The sequence below is a fragment of the Bison bison genome, unplaced genomic scaffold (genome assembly GCF_000754665.1).
Source record: "Bison bison bison isolate TAMUID 2011002044 unplaced genomic scaffold, Bison_UMD1.0 scf7180017864171, whole genome shotgun sequence".
Lineage (NCBI taxonomy): Eukaryota > Metazoa > Chordata > Mammalia > Artiodactyla > Bovidae > Bison > Bison bison.
In genome coordinates, this window is record NW_011494743.1 from 4098661 (window position 1) to 4100587 (window position 1927).

The 1927-nt window shown below is 52.5% G+C and overlaps 1 protein-coding gene across 2 annotated transcripts in view; it reads right to left on the reverse strand.

Moving 5' to 3' along the window:
- Positions 1 to 711: 711 nt before the first annotated feature.
- Positions 712 to 1927, reverse strand: part of TADA3 (transcriptional adaptor 3) — a 10376-nt gene continuing 9160 nt past the window's right edge. For both annotated transcript variants that reach the window (XM_010842088.1, XM_010842089.1), the window contains exon 10: positions 712 to 1238. In XM_010842088.1, coding sequence (XP_010840390.1) covers positions 1046 to 1238 — 193 coding nt within the window. In that variant the 3' untranslated portion in view covers positions 712 to 1045. The remainder of the gene's footprint in view (positions 1239 to 1927) is intronic.

The following is a 1927-nucleotide window of genomic DNA, read 5'->3' on the forward strand; positions in this document are numbered from 1 at the left end:
TTATTCTCCGACTCTCTGACATCATAGTTTAGGAACAATTGGAGACAGAGACAAGAGTCTGTTTATTCATCTGTTCTACCCTGTCTCCCCACTACCTTAGGCTTAGTGGGGAAGCAGACTCCTTTCTCATAGAGAGTGGTTTAAACCCATTAGAGTCATCCCAGGTCATTCATTCAGGGAGAACTTTCTGAACATATCTGTGGCCACAGGTAACAACATCTCATGGGCATGTAGGACCGAGATTGGGCTGGTGAGACCTAATGGGGTCTGGGAAAGGCTTCTTGCTCTTCGGGGTGGGCCGTGGAAGCCAGCTGATGCCTTCCTGCCCTCTTGTGCTGGACAGAAATAAGGAAGCATTTGGCCTCCATCAGCTGCTACTGGCTGCCACTGCACAGCAGGAAGGGAACCTACTTCAGACAAAAGCTGACACCATGGGAGTGTGGAGATCCCTGGCCCTTTGGTCAACCCTGGTGGATGCCACCCTGCCCCCGGAGCACCAAACCCCTAGCTAACACAATGTCCTTATTGTCAAACCACCCTGAGCTGAGATGTTACCTGTGGTCACAGATATCTTCAGAAAGTTCTCCCTGAATGAATGACCTGGGTGAGTGGCCACAGGCTGAGAGCCATCGAGCATGCCCTAGTCAACTCTGCCACTCCACCAGTTAGTTCCTTTCTACCCCACAGTAACAGACATGCAGAGATTCTGGATGCTTTTTAAAAAAACCATGTTTCAGTCGCTTTATTCTTAAGTCTGCACTTTACAAAACCACAATGGAGAAGTCCTTGAGGGTGAGGGGTGGAGAGGGTAGGGGGTGAGGAAGACCCAGAAATGAAGCCCCTCCTCATCTGGGGGACCAAGCAGAGACCTCTCATGTCCTGGCTATACAGACTTACGCCAGAACATGTCAGGGAAGGGCCCAGCCTCTAGAGACCGCTGCCATCTGACATTAGCTAGGCAGCCACAGGCCAAACTTCTGGAAGCTGGAAGGAAGTGGGCCTCCCGTCCCAGGCCAGGGGAAGGCGGCCTGAGCAGGGGTGAGAGCTACCCGTCCAGCAGCTTCAGGATGCTCTCGCGCTCCTTCAGAGTCTTCCAAGCCTGGTCTTTCTCCTTCTTGGTGGGGGTCCGTTTCTTCTGCCGGGCAGCCATGATCTTGCGGAAGGCATCCATGACCTCATTGTCTGCCATGCGGACCCGCTGCCTCAGCTCCTGTCGGCTCACCTCCTCCTTCGCCAGCCTATGGGGACCAGCCAACCAGATGCTATGGGAAGCCCACCAGGACAGGGGCTCCTCCCTCTTCCAGACTGAGCCCATCTGCTACCCGGGGACCGTGGACCTTTCCATACCAAAAAGCAAAGTTACTGAGTCACACTTAGGTGGTGCCCTGTGTCAAGTACTGCCTCTTCAAAAATAGTAGTTCAATTAATCCTCGTAACAACCTTGTGAGGTAGGTACTACTAATATTCTTGTTACCACTCAGGGAACTGAGGCTCAAGGAGGGAAAGAAATGCCCCAGGATCCCACAGCTAGTGAGCAGAAATCTGAATCGAAGCAGGCTGGCTCCCAACTATCTTTAAAAGGTGTCCCGGTGCCAGCAAAAGACCTGCTTACTTCAGCATCCAAATTCCAGAGCCATCTAAGGGTCCAGGCAGCCTGAGGTCTACAGGAGGCAAGTGAGACGCCAAATTGATGCCTCTGAATGGAACCTGACCTATCAATTCAATTGATGGTGGAGCTGGAAGGTCACTAAAGAGATCCACATAGTTTAACCTGTTGATTTTTCAGAAGGGGAAGCTGCTGCTCGGGGCAGGACATGCCTTGCAGCCTGTCCATGCAGGGCTGAGGGGTACATGCGGGCCTTCTGACAGTCAATCTAGTTCCTTCACTGCCCCTGACTTCCACATCTGCACAGCCCTACTTCTCTCT